Source organism: Molothrus aeneus, chromosome 13 (genome assembly GCF_037042795.1).
Source record: "Molothrus aeneus isolate 106 chromosome 13, BPBGC_Maene_1.0, whole genome shotgun sequence".
Lineage (NCBI taxonomy): Eukaryota > Metazoa > Chordata > Aves > Passeriformes > Icteridae > Molothrus > Molothrus aeneus.
Genome location: NC_089658.1, coordinates 4,232,087 through 4,250,387, shown reverse-complemented (window position 1 = coordinate 4,250,387; position 18,301 = coordinate 4,232,087). Strand labels below are relative to the sequence as shown.

The 18,301-nt window shown below is 45.8% G+C and overlaps 1 protein-coding gene across 1 annotated transcript in view; it reads left to right on the top strand.

Moving 5' to 3' along the window:
- The window catches only part of PSTPIP1 (proline-serine-threonine phosphatase interacting protein 1), a 56,778-nt gene extending 44,199 nt beyond the window's left edge, over positions 1-12,579 (top strand). The window contains exons 11-16 of the mRNA XM_066558513.1: positions 2,201-2,299; positions 2,799-2,895; positions 6,101-6,182; positions 7,684-7,754; positions 8,958-9,055; positions 10,588-12,579. Of these exons, the coding sequence (XP_066414610.1) occupies positions 2,201-2,299; positions 2,799-2,895; positions 6,101-6,182; positions 7,684-7,754; positions 8,958-9,055; positions 10,588-10,719 (579 nt within the window). The 3' untranslated portion in view covers positions 10,720-12,579. The remainder of the gene's footprint in view (positions 1-2,200; positions 2,300-2,798; positions 2,896-6,100; positions 6,183-7,683; positions 7,755-8,957; positions 9,056-10,587) is intronic.
- The last annotated feature ends 5,722 nt before the right edge of the window (positions 12,580-18,301 follow it).

Here is an 18,301-nt window from a genome sequence, read left to right as displayed (position 1 = left end):
GGAGTTCCAACAGAGGTCTTTGCAAAATTACTGCAAAAACTAGAGTTTGTTTAGACATAGCTGCTCCTGTATCACTGACATTCTCCTTGCTTGGTCAGCACAGCTATGTAAAAATGAAGGAGAGGAATAAGTGCAGAGGTGGGAGAGGTGGAGCAATATATGAACTGGTACATACCCCAGTCACTCTTCATGTTTATAGCACTTTGAATTCACCTGCAAGAATATTTGTCCTCTGCAATGAAATAATCTTTCAGTTGAAAGGCAGTGGTAGAGAAGTCTCTGTCTCCATTTTACTGAGGATGGACAAGGAGATTTGCACTTGGCTATTAAGTTTTGCACAACAATTTACAGGAACTGGTTGGCATCCAAATCAGCCACTCATTTGATCACAGTAATTCTTCAAGTACATTTGCCCATCTGCTAAAGTTTGCTATATTTACTTGTTGCAGGCTTTATTTCCACATAAAATAAAATGCCAGGAGGATACATTTCCAGTTCCCTGCTTCCTCTTAAATATTCCCTATCTGAGAGGACTGAAAAGCCCCACAACTGGCACAGACATTTCCACAGATATTATGCCAAGCCTTAGTCTTCCAAAGATGCATATTTTCTCTCTTCTTAAAAAGCCAACAAACCAGTGAAGCATTCCACAACCTCACACTCTTTTTTGTCCCATATAGCTAAATCCTGGCCAGCCCACAGAGCTTGTGACCACTGCTTAATCCAAACAGCCACTCATAAAGCAAGGGCATCTTCAGTGCCTTCTTTTAAAAGTGCTTGTAGAGAGAAGAACTGATACTCTTTGGGGTTTTTTTAAACTAGCAATTAGTACAAAAAGCAGCTTAAAATCCTACACTTGTGGCTGCATAGTGGGGAATCTGGAAGTGCTGGGGTTGCTTGGGTCTGTAACTGAGTGCTGGACAACCACAGCCTGAAAGTGCTGCCTGGCAAGTGGCAGCTCTGGGGTGGCCTTTGTCACAGGGGCTGTGCCACGTTGTCCTGGAATGCCCTGGTTCTCCAGCAGCACCAGGGATGTGTCAAACACAGCACCCAGCTGTGCTTTTCTGGCTTTTCTGTGCTTTTCTGGGTGCTGACAAGGGCTTGAAAGGCCAGAGTCACTACAGTTCCTCCTTGGATTAACTGCATTTCCTGACAGGGCACCATTTATCTGGAAAATTCCCTGTTGGCTCTGGTGCTGTTTCAGCAGCCTCGAGGGCCACAGGCTTTCTGTTCAGAACGAGCATCCAAATACTCATCCTCCACCTTGCAGGCTCTCTTTAAAACCTTTACTCTCAGAAACCAGACCCCACAGCAGCTTGCTTCCTTGACAGATTCCTTTTTCTGGGTTTCTTTACTTGGTAAGTCATTAGATGGCAGGAAGCATACCCAATTGAGTGTTCTGCTGAATGCTGTATACATTTGTGGTGTTCTGGACATAATTACTAGCAAATAGAGATGGAGACAGATGGCTGGAAGCATCTGAGATTTTCACACCTCATAGAAAACCAAAACTTTGTTCTACTTTTAACAGTACAACGTAGAGATCAGGGTGATTTGGTTTTTTTCAAGTTTTTAAAGAAAGAGCTTATCTGCCTCTTCCCCCAAATCGGTTCACACTTCTCTCTCTCCCTTCCTTCTCCCTAAGCAGTGCAGCAACATGAGGAAGCCAGACAGATAAAGGAAGGGAATAACTCTGAAGACAGAAAATCGTCTTCTCTTTACCACAAAAGTAACCTTTGATAGTCAATTCCAGAGAGCCCCAAGTACTTTCAAAAGAGAAAAGTTTACAGCAGCATTTTAGATGGCAGAGGTGGATAGTTTTGAGTTTTGCCTCTACCTCTAACATAAATACAATCCTTTTGTGCCAGTACTCTACTGCTCTGTTAAACATCCAGATTTCAGTGTGATGGGCAGACAGGACCCTGCCTCTGAAATCCTCAACAGCAGAGGTAGCAGTCAAATCCAGATCCGGAATCCTCTCCCCTGCTTTGTTTTTGTCTCTAAAATAGAACTTGAATTTGGTGCAACCAATTAGAACAAATTTTTGAGCATGAACAGTAGATGTAGTTTCTCCACCAACTGAAAAAACATCCTTTACCATGGTGCCCTCAGCACAGGTTTGCATCCCCAGCCCTGTCCCAGCCTGCAGAACCAAGAACTCAATACCACAAAGCTCCATCACGTTTCCTGTTTGCTATAGGTCTTCCAGCTGCAGGAGTGCGACCGCATCACGATCCTGCGCAACTCGCTGTGGGTGCACTGCAACCAGCTGTCCCTGCAGTGTGTGAAGGATGACGAGGTACAGCCCGCCCTGCCCTGCAGGGAAATGTCTCCCTCCTGCTCTCCCAGATGCCATCCAGATGCATGTCTGCATGCAGGCAGGCTGTGGCACTTGGTGGCACTCCTTGGTGTGCTGGGAAATGCTCCCTGCTCCCAAAACACTGCTCAGTGTACCTGGGCTCTGACTCAATTTCAAAAAAGGCATCCAGTCATGGCCTCAAAAGTGGAAGATGTAAAGAATACACTAGATTTGACTTTGAATGGCTGTTTCCTGCTATTAATTTCTTTATTGAAGAGTTCTGGACTGCCTTTGTCCTGCTCTCTTTAAAGACCATCCAGAGCACAAATAGGTGTGTTTACAAGAATATTGGTACAGGGGGCAGGCTGAAGAGCAGCCAGGTCAGACATCTACCAAATATAAAGTGTTTCTTAAGGGGACAATTACTACAATAGCGTTGTTTATTAATTCAATGTGAAATGTTAAAAGTTAAATTGAACTCTTGGATTCTGTTTTGTAGATGTACGAAGAGGTTCGGGTCAGCTTGGAGAACTGTGTTGTAGAGTCAGACATAGACTACTTTATTAAGACAAAAATGACAGGAACACAACCTCCAGGTAATTATTCCTACTGATCTTGTCAGATGGCTTGTGCAGTACACGTCCTTTGGAGGTGAAACCAGCTGGAGGAATTCCTGCTCCAACTTTTCATTCCCACCTGCCATAGCTCACTTCCCCCACACTGTGCTGCCATCACTGCCTGAGTGATGCTCTAAGTGGGATAGCAGAATGATCCAGATTAAAAATAACCCTCCAAGGAAGAAAAAACTTGTTTTGGCTTTGGAGCCAGGCTCATTTCACAGTACAGCTGAATTGACACTGCTAAGGAGGTGGCAAATTGCCTTGCAGAAATGGCAACTTCAACTTCCTGCAGTGTGACAAGACAGAGCCACCTCACCAGTAACTGCACCCCAGTGTCCCCTTGGCAGAGGTGCTGCCTCCTCATTTACAGCACAGAGAAGTTTTCTATTCTGTTCCACATGCCCAATGGGGAATAACAAATTTTCTGCTCTCTGGAAGTTTGCATAAGCCAAGACTTTGGCTGGGAGAAATTCTGAATGAAATTGGCTTTGTCCCAGCACAGGGAACTGCTGTCAGGCTCACAGGCTCTGGCCATTCAAGCCAAAGCTGCTTTTTCCTTGACTTCAGTGCTCAAAACCTCTGGTCTGAAATGGAGATTGACCCAGCATGAGGCAAGAGCAGGTGGAGAATGAAAACCTGCTGCTCCAGGGTAGGAGTTCTCCAAACACCCTGCAGGAAAGGAGTTGTCAGATGTGTCACATGGCCAGACACAAACCACACCTGTACTTCAACAGACAACACAAGAGAGTTACATAAAGCCCTTCATGCTAGGAGTTGTACAGGTACAAAATCAGGGCCTGATCCCTGGGGATAATTATCTCCTACCAGAACAAGTTCCACCCCTTTGATTTCACTGCAGAGCTCAAAGCTGGCAGGAATTGCACCCCAGGCTCTTCTTCAGCAGAGCTGGGTGCTGCCACTAACTCAGCACTGAGCTATCTGAGGCCTGCTTTTCACTCAGCCTTTTTGCCATTACTCTTACGGTGGCTAAAAAATGGGATTTTGGGAATTTTTTTAAACTAGTATATTGATATTAGTGCACTGGATGCCATTTTGCTGCTATAGTTTATTCTTCTTCACATAGGGGATTTAAATTCACTGAAAAGAATTTATCCAGGAAAAATTACATTTTCAGTGGTGGAAAGGAGAACTGTGCCTTGCAACAGTATAAAACCACTTCTGTATACTAAGAAATGTGTAATTCTCAGCTGGTGTTTCTTGGTTTAGGTTTTTGGGGATTTTTTCTATTTAAGATTTGTCATTCTCCAGTCACCTAGGAAATTTCTACAAAAAGCTCTTGGCCATGTCAGAGTCATTTCTAGTAAGAAGTAGGTGGAAAAAACCCTTGAGAGCTTTATGAAAGGCAAAGAAAAACCTGACTTGGTTTTTTGTTGTTTATTTTTGTCACCTTCTAGAAAATTACAGAAAATGTTCTGGAAGCAATATCCCAATTTCTCCACAGTTCTGGCTAATGAGTGTGCACTGTAGCACGTGGTGAGCTGTTGATCTGTGCTATTATTTGCAAAAGGCAGGAGGAAACCCAGGTGTCATTTTGCATTGTGTGGCAGCAGACCTTCATCCTGACCAAACCTTCCTGATGGTCTTGCTCCCTTCCTTTCCTACCCAGTCTTACAATGCCCTCTAGACTGGAAACTGCACCAAAGTGACAATGCAGAAGGGCAACAGGAGACCCTTAAATTGGTCAGAAAACTCCCTAATTACTGTGAGTTTTATTTGTAGGGATTCTTCACACTCTCTAGCTCTGGGTGCCTGCTCTGCTCAGTATCCTGGCTGACACAGTGTGAGAATGTCAACAGGACCTTTAGCCCCAGTCTAATGTCTTTGTTAAGGTGCTGCTATCAGGGCTGAGATAAAACACTATCACAGGCTTCACTCGTGTTTGCTTGGCTCTCACTGGCGCAGGCTGTGTGGCCACCAGCTGTGAGACTGCACCGGGAGCTCTGAGCTGACAAATAAATCCTTCTGTAACTATTTCATCTGTAAAGTTACACTTGGAAACAGTCTGAATTTCACCCTTAACAACACCATAGGGGAGAGCGAAGGAACTGCAATCTAAATGTGTTTGAGAGAACAAAACCCAAATATCTCTGGGTAAACAGCAAATAAGCTCTCAGGAGGTGGATGGGGGAGGTATGAAAGGTGGGGAAACACACAAGCAAACACCAGGAAATTGCTCGTTATTGCTGCAGGCAATAACACTCAGAAACATCCCCAGCTCCGGCAAAAATTCCTGACTGAGGAAAGAAGAAACAAAATGCGCTGCAGCAAATTCTGTCATGAACACGGTTTAGGGCACTCAGTGACCATACTCTGTCCCCTTAAATCCTGAGCTTTGAGGCCACAGAAGAAAGAGCCATGGAGGAAACTGCCTTCCTCATTAGGGCAGTCACAGATCCTGGAATGGGCCTTGGGTGCCTGGCCACCAGGGCCATGGCTGTTCACAGCCACTGGAACCACTCAGTTCCCCTGAGCTGCTCCAGCCTCATTCCAGGTGTGACAGACAACTGCTCACTTTGAAAATTTAAAGAGGTTTATTAAACCTTAACAAAAAGACAACAAAGGACTACATTAGGAAAAAGCTGCAGTGCTGGGAACTGCCCCTCATGCATACCATGCAGCCAGCTCATCTTCAAGATGGGTGCTCAGTCTTTTATACCCTTGGGGGTGCCATCAGCCAGCCCTGGCCCTTCCCAAAGTCTGTCTGTCAGCTCTTCTGTGCCATTTATCAATGGAGACTGCTTTGTAACTGGGTTGGAGGTCAGATGTTGCCATGCCCACCCCCTATGCACCCCCAGGCTTTTCCATTCCCACCTGCCCCATGCAAGGGACACCTGTGCAGCCTTCCTTTACCTGTGCTAGACAGCCCTGGCTGTCTGATGGCAACAATACAGGGGGGAAAGGGAACTATGAGGAGAACAGAGGACATCTAAACTACAATAACATAACTGTACATCACTAAAGCTTCTCCTAATATTCACACAATAGTTAGCCCTTAATTGCAAGAGCCAATCATCTCATTATCCATCTATAACCCAGGTGAGGGCAGGCAGGTGCTGCCCTGAGTTTGCTCCAGCAGCCCCAGGGCACATTGTGGCAGGGAGCAAACAGAGTTTTCTCAGTGGTTCCTGTTTGAACACTTTGCTTTTCTTGCCCTGTGCAGATGCCATAGGCTACGAGAGCTACTACAGCCGGGAGCGCAGCTGCAGCCCCAGCCCCAGCCCGGCCTGTGGCATGATCAAGAGGTGAGGCCAGAGGTCCCTTCCCACAGCAGCAGCCCTGCCTGGGCACTAAACACCACTGGGAAGCCATTGCTTCCCCCAGAGTAGCAAGAGGCAGCAGTGAGTGTGACTTGAGACAAGAAGTGAAGGTACTGAAATGCAGTGGGAGTGATCTTGGCGTCCCTCCAGTGGGAGGAGGGACAGGGGATGAGTTCATCCCACAATTACTGGGCCAGCAGGGGGGAGCAGCCAGAGTTTCCTCTTTGCTACTGAGTCAGGGCACAGGGCAACAAAACCAGTTTGTTCCAGGGAGGGTGAAGGTGAATGTGGCTGGGAGCAGAGGCTGGAAGAGCTTTCCTTTGGGGCCATTCCTCCATGCTTACAGCACCACTCAGCTGAACAGAACAAAGAGCTGCTCTGTCAGGATCCAAGGGGGAAAACACAGGATGGAAAAACTGTGATGATCAGGGAGGCAATTTTCCTCATTCTGATCCCTTTCTGCTGGTAAATGTTAGAACATGGATGCAGTCATAACAGCAGAAGAGCATGGTGCCTCTATTGGTTTAAATATTTTATACTAAAATGGCAAATTCACAGTGGGGAGGGCATCACAGTTAAAGCAGAAGAGATTTAAAATTTAACAAGCCCTGTGACATGGCAAGGACAAGGAGCAGGCAGTGATCTCCCATTTGGAATGTGGTCCAGGCTTGCCAGGGAGCTGCTCAGGGTTGTACACAGGGCTTTGTTTTTCAGTTGGAAACTGGATCTTCTCTAATAATGAATTCAGTGCTGCATCCTGTGCAGTTACATAAGACAATTGTCCTGCCATTCAGAGCACAACTGTGAGCAGCATGGGCAAGGAGCCTGGAGAGACTCAGCCTGAGTCTTTCAGGAAATCTTGAGAGAGGAAATCCATTTTCCAGAAAAACTGAATGTTCACTAGCTGAAAAATCAGACCCTTTAAATATGCCTTAAGCATGCAATGCTATTTCTATCTCTGCTTGAGAATCCTAATCCATTTTCTCACTTTGCTTAGTCTTCAGTACCCAGCTGTGATATAGGAAATAACTAGGGATAGATTAAAATAAAAATTCACTTAAACTCACAGCTTTTAGAAAGGCTTGTTACACAAGCTCTGTATTTTAAATTGTATCAGGGTTTTCCTCAAACACAAAGAGATGTTAATCTCCTATAAGCAACTGACAATTTTCATCATTTTAACATTGTGGAATAATTGGAGTTTCACACCATGAGCCTTTGGCTCAACAAAAAAATATTATCTGCTGCATTTCATGCACAATTTAGTGAAGGCTGATGGTTCAATAGTCTGCTGCATTTTTAAAAACACATTTTTAAAGGAAGATTAATATATCTATAGCATAAAAGAAAATAGAAGGCCATGGGAAGAGATGACATCTACTCTGTGAAGCAGATGGAGGGAAGGCTGAGTCAGAGCTGAGATGAAGGAATGCTCATACCCAGGCCTGTTCACTCATTTTGGTTTTGGCTTCTCTTGGTTCTGCAGATTCTCTGGACTACTGCATGGGAGCAGCAAAAACAACACAGAAACTGCCACTCCTTCAGCCCCTCCTCTGGGTATGCTCTGCAGGAAATCAGTTTACCAGATGTGTTTGTTTTAGATTGTGTTGCTAAACCAGGCTTTGACATGGAGCAGAAGTCTACAGCAGATATTCACATGTTGGCAGGCAAGAGTAGTCTGGAAATTAATTTTGCTTGGATGTATATTAACAAATTTCCCAGTTTAAAGTGCCAAATAATCCACAGAGTCTTCAAAACTTCCATCTAGGCAGGGGGAACCTGTACATTCAGAGCAGCAGTCTGACATAGCTATTAGTTTTCTCCTTGTGTACCATAACTACCACTAAAAAGCCCCACAGAATACATACAATTTTTAACACACCAGGTACATGGCTTGTGAATACAAATATCCATCTCACCTCACAGTTACACTGCTGTCTTGTAATCCTTATAACTAGGAATTTATCAGATGATATTTAAAACACAGTATTTTGACTATGTAAAAGGTAACAGTTTATGACATTTTTATTGATTTGATATTAAACAAAAGCATTTTAACTGTAGTTCTTACCAAAAGAAAAAGTTGTTTTCAAACAGCTTTAAAATCAACTGCCTCTGCCAGCCCTGCCTGCTTGGGCACCCAGAAGCACAGCCCAGACTCTCTCTTGGTGCTCAGCAGGGGAAGCCCCCAGACAGATGCTGGGAAGAAAGGAGAAGTTTCCCTAATTACAACAAGCTGAATTAAAACAAAACATCTGCAAAAAAAAGTGATGTCCATGACAAATAGCTACGTGAGAACTGCAAAACCCCCCTGGAAAATGTCTGGTGACCCACTGGCTCAGTATTTCCCATTTTTCTCAAGGAGAAAAGGAAAGTCTTATGTGAGCCAGGGAACTGCTAGAATTTTATGCCCCCAGTAGCAACTTGTTAAACCATTTTAATCAGTGTTTCCCTCCTTGGATGACTTGGATTGTGTTTTACCAGGGGAAACCTTTTTCCCGACCTGAGGCTGAAGCTAGTTTCTGACCTCCCACAAAGTTCAATGGGTGTATTGTCATCCCATCAATGGGGGACAGTTTTTGTGCAAGATTTACCTACAGCTCACAGCAGCTTTTCTATATGTGTGCATCTCCAGGCAGGGAGAGAACAGAAAGCTTTGTATTTGTGAAGTCTTGCATATGATCCCATGCTTTTGTAAGCAACTGAACTCTTTGTTTCTGTGCTGGGTATTTCTTTCTTATTTCCCCCACCCCCTTGCAGAGAGAACAGAAGGAGTCTATGCATCCATCTTTGTAAATGAAAAAGCTGAGATCACATCATCACAGGACTACAGAGTGCTTTATGACTACACAGCCCAGGTAAAAAAGGCCTCAAAATGAACACTTCAGAGAGTCACATTTAAAATAAGTGATGCTGATTGAAACATCCTGGAAGTGTAAATTGTGTGAAGGAGATATTACTGTCATCTTACAGCCAGGGACATGGTCTGTCCTGCTCCAGTTTAGCACACTGGTTCTCCATGCTGGAGGGGGCAGAATCCCATAAGGGACATTCCTTCCTGTACTTCCATGTTGCAAGCTGCAGAATCACAGTGGATGTGGTTCATCTGCCAGCTTAAAGAGAACAATCTACATCCTGAACTGGGATATTGAACTCTCCCTGACTCCAGTCCTAACTAGGCAGAATACCATTAGTAAAAGGTTGTGAATGGACTGGTTATAAATATTTGTTAATTCAGATGGACTCCAGAAGCTGGACTCCAGCCCTTCCTGTTTTACATGTCAGTTTAAAGTTTCCTTTTATTGGCTTTAGATCAGCAGAAGAAACAGCATCCAGGATGTTTCATGTCTCAGTGCAGAAAGCCTCACACCAAGGGACCTGCCACCAACATTGAAGAAATGTGACAGTGACAAAATAGATAAATGCCAGATAAATTATGAAAACAGAGAAAAAGCTCAAAAGGAGCACTTTCCCTTAGGTACAGCAGTATTCCAACATCTTTTATTCGATGTTGGGTTGTTTGGGGTTTTTTGCTTAATTTTAAACTTTCTTTTATTATTTACATGAAATTTCATGCAAGCATAGTTGAAAGCACCTCAACTGCTAATGGCAGTTCCCCTAAGGAGACTACTGGATCTCCTCATTTCTGCAGGAGTCCCTTAAAACTGTGCCACACAGGGATATTCCCTGCTGAGAAAAGAGCCTGTTACTACCTTTAGTATATTGTACACTGAGGCCTCTCATTTTTTGAGTCCATTCTTACCGACTCAGGTGCATTAAATTCAGTTTTAGCTGACACCTCAAACATCTCTGGAAGCCTCCCTTATGCTGTTTTCTGTTTTCTACACTGTAGGCAGCAAAGTGGTTTCCTATGGAAAATAGGACAGCACCACTGAACACTGATGGCTGCCTGGGAGCTCAGGGAGAGCTTATTTGCAACTACTGCATTTGTCTGGGGATGAAAGTCACTGCTGTCCAAGAGTCACTGTCCCCCACTGGTCACTGCTGTCCCCTGCTAAAAGAACTGACAGACCTATTTCAGGCAGGGATTAGCAGAGGCACTGTTACCCCCCTTAGGAATTAAGCTGTGCTCTATTTAGCAACACCTGCAGACTATGCAGGTCATGGTGAGCTGCTTTAGGAGAGTGGTGTTTAACCCTTTCTGGACTTCCCCAGTGATAAAAGCATCAGGTTGTGCAGGAGGAGGCACCCCGGAGGCTGGGGAAATCTGAGCATTTTAAAGAAAAAGCCAAAATGCTTAATCCCTCACTGTGTGGTGTTTCAGAACCAGCACTGCTGATGAAGAGCAGGATTTAAAAAACCCCACCAGATACTTCTTGCCCCCCCTGTGCTGTCAGGCTGTCCCATTTGTCTCCCTGTCTCCTTTCAGAACACGGATGAGCTGGACATCAGTGAGGGGGACACGGTGATTGTCATCGCGGAGAACGACGACGGCTGGTGGACAGCAGAAAGGAACGGCCAGAGGGGCTTCGTGCCAGGCTCCTACCTTGAAAAGCTTTGATGAAAAGGAGCCCCAGTCCTCAGACTTTACAAATATTCTATTACTGAAAACAATCAGCACACAAGGTCTGCTTCAGGACCTTCAAGAGCATCCCAATAATAATGTTTTCTACAACCACCAGTCAGGAAATAACCAACTGACCATGCTTTTCTCTCCCTTGCTCCTGCTTCATGCCATTATTCTCCTGGCCTACACTATCTGAAAAACCTCCTCTGAGAGATTAGGACTTGCATGTTTTGGCACAGTCACTCAGCACACTGTGCTGCCAGCAGTGTTTCAAAGCTTGGTGATCCTGGGAGGAAAATCCCACCCAGATCTCAGCTGTGCAAAGGGAAAGATCACAGAAGCAAGTGCAGTTTCTGCAGGCTGGAGAACTGTCCCCAGCCAGCCTGGGAGCCACCCTTATGGTCATGACAGCCACATTCTCTGCCATGGATCCCTTTCTCCCCATGCACAGGCCATGCTGGCATTTTTGACAGAGGATGGTTTATCAGTCACGGATGAAAATACAAAAAACAGCAAATGCACCCAGAGAGGAGCACCTGAAGGACCAGGACACATCCCTTGTAGGAAAACTTGATGCACTCCCCATCACAACCATCTCCTAACACAATGGAATTCATGCTAGCCATGGGCTCTGCTTTGCTCTGCATTCTGGGACAGATGATGGGCCCAAGGCTTGCTTTTTCCTTGGCTGGAAGGTTTCCCTAACACCTCTCTGGGATTATGAAGTTTAAAAATCCAACAACACAAACAGCAGCTAAGCCAAGCCTCCAGCAGTGCTGCACTGCCCTGATTCCTCTCCTGTGAGCCCCAGAGAATTGCCAATCACCTCCCCTGCAATGTCAGCAGGGCAGCCTCCCCTCCCTTCCACTGCTCAGCCCCTCCTGCCCAGGCTGCTCTGGCTCCCTGGGCTGCCTCAGCCTCTGCACCTCTGTGATTGCTGCCACAGGGACACCCTGGGCCTTTCCAGTCACCTCTAATGTGCTCATTCTGCAACAAAACCTCTTCAGAGGTGTTGCACTGTGCAGGTTCACTGTATTTCACAGATTTCAGCTCTATCAGTCTTTCTAATTTATTATTTAAGAATGTTTCCAACTGTTACTGTACTGTACAAGGGATTGGTGGATAGTTTCTGCCATTCTTCCCTTTTCAGTATTTCAAGATAGTTTAAAAAAATTTAAACCTGGTGATTTAATTTGAATCAGAGCAAACTATTTCTGGGGTCAGAATGACCATTTGCCAAGGTTTCAGGCCTTAAAACTGACAATGAAAATTAATCCTATTGCTACCTGAAAGGCATGGAGGAGAGAGGGACTGTTAGCTCAGACATACAAAAAGGACAAGAGAAATCAGGACAAAAGGAAAAGGTGTAATGGTCAATGCAATCTTTTCTGAAATGAAACACAGTGAAGGTCAGAGGTACATGCAGTATCTTATTTGAATTCTGCCTTCAAGGATGGAACAGAAGTTCCAGGCCCTTTCCCTTTGGCTGCCTGCAGTGCTTTGCACAGGCCCTTGTCCTTCTCCCCAGTTCCCCCAGCACATCCACAGCAGGGCTGGAGGGCCATGAGCCCCTGGCACTAGCCCAGGCTCAGGGGCTGGGATGGCACTGAAGGCAGCAGAGTGAGAGCAGCAGCACTGCCCAGGCTGAAGGGGAAGGAGAGGCCTCTGTGACACACCTCAGGTGACACAAAGGACAGCACTCGTGCAGGCTGCCCAACAACCACAGCATCCCTTCTTAGCTACAGCAGGAGAGGAAACCAAAAGCACAAGAGATTTCATGTATTCACTTCTTGAACACTCAATCTTCCACAAAGAAGACTGTAATGAGCCAATAAATAAAGAAATTTAGATAGATATTTTGCAGATTATCTTAATTAAACAGAAAAAAACCCCAAAACCCCAAACCCACTGAGATGCACCTTCCCCGCTGATGTGGGTGGGACACAGAGATTTTGCAGGACTGCTCATTTCCCTGGGGGCCCAACTTCACACAAGGCACTGCAGGGCCTGCTCTTGATTGCCCTGAGATCCAACTGCAGATCATCTTTGCTTCCATGGACCACATGGTCTGCATCACCAATGGACAGCTGGTGGAACGGTGCCTGCTGTTTCTCTCACATCAGATCATTCCATATTTTTGCTGTTAAAGTCAGGATACCAATTTCCTTTCTACCAGTCTCTTCTTCTGTCAAGTAAACACTGTTGAATGGCAAGAGGCTATAGGTATTTCAAAATCTCCCCAGTGTCACAGCATTTGGGTTCCACATGCTAACTCCAGACTATTCAGGAAATGAAAAAGCAGCAGCAGTGTTTTCCCATGAATCCTCTGCTTCACATTGTTTAGATATGGCTTGGAACTACTTATCAGCCAAATGCTTCAGTTTGCCCTATCTGCATGGCAGCACTTGTCACAAATAGAACAGAGATATCAAGGAATACCCACACCCTCTGAGAACAGCCACATTTTAGGTGTCATCCATCTACCACCCCCATCAGTAGGGAAAGCAGGAAGGTCAGTTGTAGGTTACTGCCTTAATAACATTGCCCTTATTAACATTTCCTCTCCAGTTTGGTAACATTTGGGCAATAAAACTGACACAATCAAGTTATTATTCAATTTTCAGCTAAGGTGGGAAGCTGAAATGGGCTCTTTCCAGTGGCATTCTTATACTAAAGTCAAAATGTGTATTGTTTTCTTTTACCATTTACTACCAATTAAGGAGAGGAACAGGAAAACCTGTATGAAATAACATTTAACCAATGACAACCACATGTAATTAGGAAATGTCTGCAAGTGTAGGGCAAGGTCCATCTCTGCACAGAACAGATTTCTGCATATTAAGAGCCCACAAGCCAGTAGCAACAACAAAGTAGTATCAGACTAGAAACAGAGATCCAAGAGACCCAGCTCTTGGACAGCCAACACAGCCAGGCCTCCTGCCAAGCTCAGTGATCCATAGAGCCAACCAGCTTCCAGCATTTCCAACAACCAGGCAACTAAGAGGAAGAAATCAACCTCTTCCCAGGTGGGCATGTAGCAACAGCAGGAGCACAGTGACTGATCAAGGTTTGAAGTGTTTGCCACCTCCCCCAGGACCCCTGGCTTGAGCTCTGTAGTGTGAACAAGCCCAGCACACATCAGCCAGAGTGGTAACAGATGATGGGCATAAACAGTGGAACTCTTACCTTGGCTTCCTTCCTGTCTCAAGGGCTGAACTCATGGTCTGAGCCTCCTCTCCAGAGGTAATATTCTCCCATTTGCAGCTCATCCCTCACTGATTACTGAATGCAGCTGAAGTGGAAGCACATGGATCCAAGAGGAGATCATTTCAGCCAAGCACCAGGTGGGTGTCTGACAGGAGCCTGGGTGGGCATTGAGGAACACCTAGCTCAGCTCTGGTGGGTAACTCACACACTCTGGGGTACCACAGAACCTCCTGGCAGTATCACAGTGCTGTGGCTCAACTGTGCAGCACAGGGGACTCTACATCAGTGCTATCCAAAAAAGTATGGAAAGTCACTGCTCACCTCCAGTATGGAGTGGCAACAACTCTGCAAGGGACAGGACAAACTGTAGAGGCCTGAACTGCAGCCTGGACTGCTCAGCACCATCTCTTTCCCCTGGCTTTCTTGTTCTCCAGCTTGCAGGGCTGGGGCATTGGACACAAGAGCAGTCAGCAGCCACACAAATACCAGTACTTCCCATGTCCTTACACAGGAACTCCACTCAGAGTTAGTGAGCAAGACAGGAAACAGAGTTGTGATGCTGAGTCTTATCTGCATCACAACTTTGGCTGCTGAGGGACTACAAGGGCTGATGGGCTGGATTTTGTAGGGGAAGAATGCTTGTATGGAGAATGAGATTCTGGGACAGGAATTAGTGTCCTGCCTGTGATTATGTTATTAACAAAATGCCAATGCTGCATTCACTTGAGAGGGCAAAGAACTACTCAAACTGTTAGCCATCATCTATCCTTTGTTAGCAATTACCTAAATTCAGCAGCCAGCTCACATTTTGCTCAGAGCCACAGTTATCCCCAGATTTGTGCACTCCTGGATCCTGCACGGTGCAAATCTGATCTGTTTCTAGAATAGCTGGATAATCATATTTCCATCAAATTAGCCAGTTCCACGGGGTACAGGGCTCAACTTGTCCTTCTGCCAGCTGCTAAAGGACGGCTGACACCTGATCTGGCACAAAGCTGCAGGGGCACCATTAAGAGCACATTTGCAGCCTATCACTGCTGGGTGACATGTGGCTGCAGCCATTCTGTCCCATACACTGGCCCAAAGGCAATTTTACTGAGTTGTTCTATTCTGACTGAAAACACAGACTAAATTTCGCTTTTAGATAGAAAACTCTAACAGAAATCACTGTGTACTCCCAACAAAATCGGCAGAAATCAGAGTTGACATCCCTGAAATTTCTATGGAGAAAGACAGTATCATCCAAAATCACCAGGCAACAGAACTCAGCTTGGAGCAGAGCTTCGAGTTTATAACCAGGGATTCCACATATCATCCTGAGGACTGAGGGTACAAAAACAGCTGGGGGCAGAGGTGAAGTGGGAACACATACCCTAAGAGGATGTTTGAAAGCAGGAGGAATTTTACTTACCAGATCTAAAAGAGCCATTGTTAACCAGATTTGGAAGCTTAAACCAGCACTCGTATCCCAGCTTTGCTGCCCTTACCAGAATTCCACCGAACACCAAATCAAGGCAGACATAAAGAGAAGTAACCAGTGTGTTAATGGGTGCAATGCTGAATGAGCTACAGCTGCGAAAGTGGTGCTTTGAAATGGTCTTTGAAACGCAGGCATTTGCCTCTGCCTCAGGGTAAATGGACGCACAGCACAGCCCAAGACATTCCAGCCTGAACTTGAATGAAATTTCCTGCGTGTCGGATTACACACTTGGATTGTTCAAGCAGCCCAGGCTAAACTCTTGAATAAATCAGTGGCTTCGTGAAGCAAAGGTATGACTGGAGAAGTCGCACCTCACCCCTCAACTTCCCCAGTCATCGTGGGGGGCTTGTAGTAATCCACTCTGACACCGAGCTGAAAATCCTCCTGGCACACTCAGCATTTTGGTGATTGTTCAATCTCAGACCCAGCCTAAACAAGCGAGCATTGGGTGGTGGTCGGATCAATATTTGCAATGGAAAATCTCGTACAAAAGGACAAATTTTATTGTGTACACAGTGCTCGTTTTGTAACAGGACTGGCTGGCTCTGAGGAAGGGGGTGCAGACATGAGATAACGCTCACAACTCAGTGCAGGGAGCCTGTGGGGGAGTTCAGAGCATTCCCCTCCACTCTGCAAGGACACAAATGCTCAACAGCTGCATCCAAAGAAGGATTGTTCTGCATTTTTAAGCCGAGAACAGTCCATGGAGGAACTTCTTGGGAAAGTGGTGAACTTTAACCTCGCAAGGATAAGAATGCTAACCTAAGTGTGAATGGGAAAGCTTTCAATGCACTGATAGACGTGAGAAGTGCTTTGTCTTTAGAGAAAGGCTGCACAGCCCTTCTTGTGTCTGAGCCCTGGCTGAGGAAGGGAGACTGAAGCGACAGTGACTTTGTTCCGCTAAGTGGCAGCTAAAGGTTTCACTAGGTCACTGCTCAATTCAGCAGCCATGGGAGGATGCAAAACCGAAGAGGGAGAGAAAGCATCTGGAGAAATGCATCTCCCTGCTCTGCAGAATCCTGTGCCAGCTTTCATAACCACAGCACTTATCAGCACAAGTTCTAAATTTAACTTCTGTTTCCTCAGTGTCTGTAATGTATCCTCAGTGCACCACTTCTCAATGCTGAAGGTGCTACTGTACAGGGGGAAACAAAGCTATCAGGATAAATGCTGGATTTAAGCTTTCAAAATGGCCATTGCACTCGAAGGGCAAAAACACTTTACAGAGTGCAAGACTACTGCACCAAGCATGCTTCCCAAGGATGGGGCATTCTTGCAGGGCTGGAAGTCCAAGGAATGCTTAGTTCTGCAGTGTGTACTGGGAATTGAGTCCTGCCTGTTGCCTGTGAGGTGCTTGGTGAAGGCTGGCACAGGACTCAATGCCACCTTTGCCACAGGGGCTTTATCCTTCTCCTCCTCTCAGCTGAGAATGTATGAACACTACCCCTGCACACACTCATGTGTGACAGACTTGTTCAATGCAATTCAAGGGCAGACTCATTCAGGCAGGAGCAGAGCTTGCTGCTTCCCTTGGCCAGCTGGGAGAAAAACTTCAGAACTCCATTTCAGAAGTGGTTTTCTAGAGCAGACTGCTTGTGCATGCAAGGCATCCTAGATACTCTCAAACCCCACAACTCCAGTGGTTTGCCTAAGTGTTTTATTTGCATGAGGGAAGTGCATTCCAGTTCTTCAGTCACAGCCTGACCTAGCAAAGGTCTGACAGGACAGCTATGTTGAAAAATGCCTAGATTATTCTCTGAAATGGGGCAGGAGCCCATTTAGTGAAAAGAGCTGGTAGCTGAAGCACCACACATCCAAATGCAGGCAAAGCTATTTTCTGGAGTGCCAACAAGAACAACTCCATGGTCCCACACTGCTCAAGTCTCAGGTCCCCATATAGGAGCTCTGATACTCTCACTTGTGCAGGTTTAAGTTCACATTCACACTTAATCTACAAACTCTAGCCTGCTTTTAAATGTTGAATAAACTTCATGTTCATCTACAGTGTAACCCCACACAGAACAACCGAACTCCTGTCCTGGAGTGCAGATACTGAAAGAAGCAACATCTGTTGCCAGGCACAGATCCAGCAGGGATTACTGCAGCCACAGCAAGGACCAAATCAAAGGCATATGCCTGGACTAAATATGTATTGTGAGCACAAAACCTGCATTGTGAATGCAATTGCCAGACTGAAGAAATAAAGGAGTGGGTGAGCAAATCTAACATTTACCTCTGCCACCCTGGGCAGCTGCCAGGACATTAAACATGTCCAGGGTGCAGCACATGGCCATGGAGCAGCTGTGCTTCCCCAGCACCTCCTCCTCCACCTAGGAACAACTGTCCTGCTACTTAGCATTATCCTAAACACCAAACCTTGTATTAAGGCATACAGAAGGAAACACAACTTGCTACAGGACTACCTCAGGACTATCTTGTGGGTTTGTTGCAGATAATCCTTCCATGGGGCAGTAGAAGGGCAAGGTTTACACCTACTGCTGTGTAGGGCACAAGCAAACTGTGACTGCCCCATCAAAATCACATCATACCCTGACTTTCAACAGATCAGCAGCAACATAATTCTGCTATCTACCAATCAGTTTGCTCTCTCCTAATCAGTCCCAAAACTGAGACTGACAAATAGCAAGCCCAGTTATCACAACAGACATGAGAGATCCATGCTGAAGCAGTCCAGGAACAGGAGACTGATCTGCAGGACAGTGGGAAACAGGCCAAGACTGCCAGCACCTTACCCTCCCACAGCCAGGCACGGCCTACAGCAACCACTTTATAGGCACTGCATCACATCAGCAGTTTGGCAGAGGAAGCTTTGTGCTCACATCAGTTCAGATGTGGCACAGATGGAAGTCTGCACTGTGCCTTTTAGCA